This window comes from Carassius carassius, chromosome 7 (assembly GCF_963082965.1).
Source record: "Carassius carassius chromosome 7, fCarCar2.1, whole genome shotgun sequence".
Classification (NCBI taxonomy): domain Eukaryota; kingdom Metazoa; phylum Chordata; class Actinopteri; order Cypriniformes; family Cyprinidae; genus Carassius; species Carassius carassius.
Genome location: NC_081761.1, coordinates 12,061,487 through 12,063,603, shown reverse-complemented (window position 1 = coordinate 12,063,603; position 2,117 = coordinate 12,061,487). Strand labels below are relative to the sequence as shown.

General features: G+C 39.7%; 1 protein-coding gene across 1 annotated transcript in view; it reads left to right on the top strand.

The window, feature by feature from the left end:
* Nucleotides 1-2,117, top strand: part of LOC132143545 (cysteine-rich protein 2-like) — a 4,463-nt gene continuing 2,346 nt past the window's right edge. Inside the window, exon 1 of the mRNA XM_059553865.1 lies at nt 1-149. Within this exon, the coding sequence (XP_059409848.1) occupies nt 107-149 (43 nt within the window). The 5' untranslated portion in view covers nt 1-106. The remainder of the gene's footprint in view (nt 150-2,117) is intronic.

Here is a 2,117-nt window from a genome sequence, read left to right as displayed (position 1 = left end):
GCCACATCCTTTGCTGTACCAAAAGGCTGTCACAGTTGAGAAGCATACATATTTCCTGTATCTCAACATCTCACGCATCAAGAACTTTTAGAGATCTGCTACAACCATGGTGAGCTTCTGTCCTATATGTGGGAAGCCTGTTTATTTTGGTGAGTGGCATCTGGGATCAGAGGGATACAACTTTAAAATGCTTAAAACAGACTAAGATGATTTTGAGGTTTTATGTAGTTATCAACACTGAGAAACATAAATGTAGTGCATGGAGCTGCTGCACGTTTTGTGTTTAGCTGCAAAAAACACAGATCAGGGGTGCGTTTCCCAAAACCATAGTTGCTAACTAAGTTAGCAACTTTGTTGGTTGCAATGCAATTTCCCATTGCCAACCAACTAAGTTCCTAACAGGTTAGCAACTATGGTTTTGGGAAACGCACCCCAGGTTGTGTTTCGGCCTGAAAGTGTCCATTCCGACTTGCTGTTGTGGAATTTCTGTAGTATTTGGATTATATTGTACCCAGTTGTGTGTTTGCATGTATAGTTCTGTGATGATGTCTTGTGTTAACTGCAGAGTGTTGTAGAAAGAGGTGTTAATGTAGTTATGAACACTGAAAACCTCAGTGTAAAGCACTGAGCCGCTGCATGATCGCGTTTAGCTGCAAAACTTCAGATAAAATTCAGTTTTGACTCAAAAGTGCCCATTGTTTTGACTTGCTGTTGTGGTTTTTCAGTTGTATTTAGATTATATTGTGCCCGAGTTGTGTGTTCTCATGTCTAGTTGTGTGATAACGTCTTACATTAGCAGCTGAGTGCTGTAGCAGAGCATGCTAACTTTATATTAGCTTTAGTTTCCGCCCTTACGCTAGGTAAAACAAATCTCAATGCCTTTGTGCAGCATTAATCAGAGTGAGAGAGGCTTAACTGTTTAAATTGGCAGATAGCAATGCAGAAACCTATGGGCATTTGAAGAAAGTTGAGAATTTGGCTGGAAAAACCATGTAGGTGCCAGTGAAGAAAGCCTTCAGCATCAAGACTGAAGAAAAAAGCCCTCTAGACTGCAGGCAGTTGTTGGTTCTGCCAGATAGAGAAAAGCTGTCCCAAGATGTTGGTGGGAGGTTCAGTTTTAGTCTGATCCTGGTTCAATCTAGAGGTTTCCTGTCCAATGGTTAAGGTCAGGGTTTCAGTAGGAGGGCTCGTGAAAGGGTAATATGTATCTACATAGAACTGAGAATAGGAATGCAGTTAAAAATAAATGTGGTATCGAAAGATTGAGGTGAGTGTGAAATCTATGTCCAGATTCTTGTTCTCTTTATTAAAAGTTCACCCAATAATCAAAATGATGTCATTAATGACTCACCCTCATGTCATTCCAAACCCGTGAGACCTCCGTTCATCTTCAGAACAGAGTTTAAGATATTTTAGCTTTAGTCCGAGAGCTCTCAGTCCCTCCATTGAAGCTGTGTGTACGGTATACTGTCCATGTCCAGAAAGGTAAGAAAAACATCTTCAAAGTAGTCCATGTGACATCAGTTAGAATTTTTTGAAGCATCGAAAATACATTTTGGTCCAAAAATAAAAAAAAATTACAACTTTATTCAGCATTGTCTTGTCCTCCGATCTGTTGTGAGCACGACTGCTGTGACCGGTGACGTATGACGCTGCTGACGTGTTCACTTTGTTATTGGGCGCACCAGAAAACACGTCAGCAGCATCGTAAACACGCTCACAACTGACCCAGAAGAGAAGACAATGCTGAATAAAGTTGTAATTTTTGTTATTTTTGGACCAAAATGCATTTTCGATGCTTTGAAGATTTGAAAGACTACTTTGAAGATGTTTTTCTTACATTTCTGGACATGGACAGTATACCGTACACACAGCTTCAATGGAGGGACTGAGAGCTCTCGGACTAAATCTAAAATATCTTAAACTGTGTTCCGAAGATGAACAGAGGTCTTACGGGTTTGGAATGACATGAGGGTGAGTCATTAATGACATCATTTTCATTTTTGGGTGAACTAATCCTTTAAAGGAGAGCACGTTTAAAACTAATATAATCATTCTCTTGTTGTTGACACATCCCTCAATACGTAAAAAAAAAGGGAAGAAAGAGGTTTATTTTA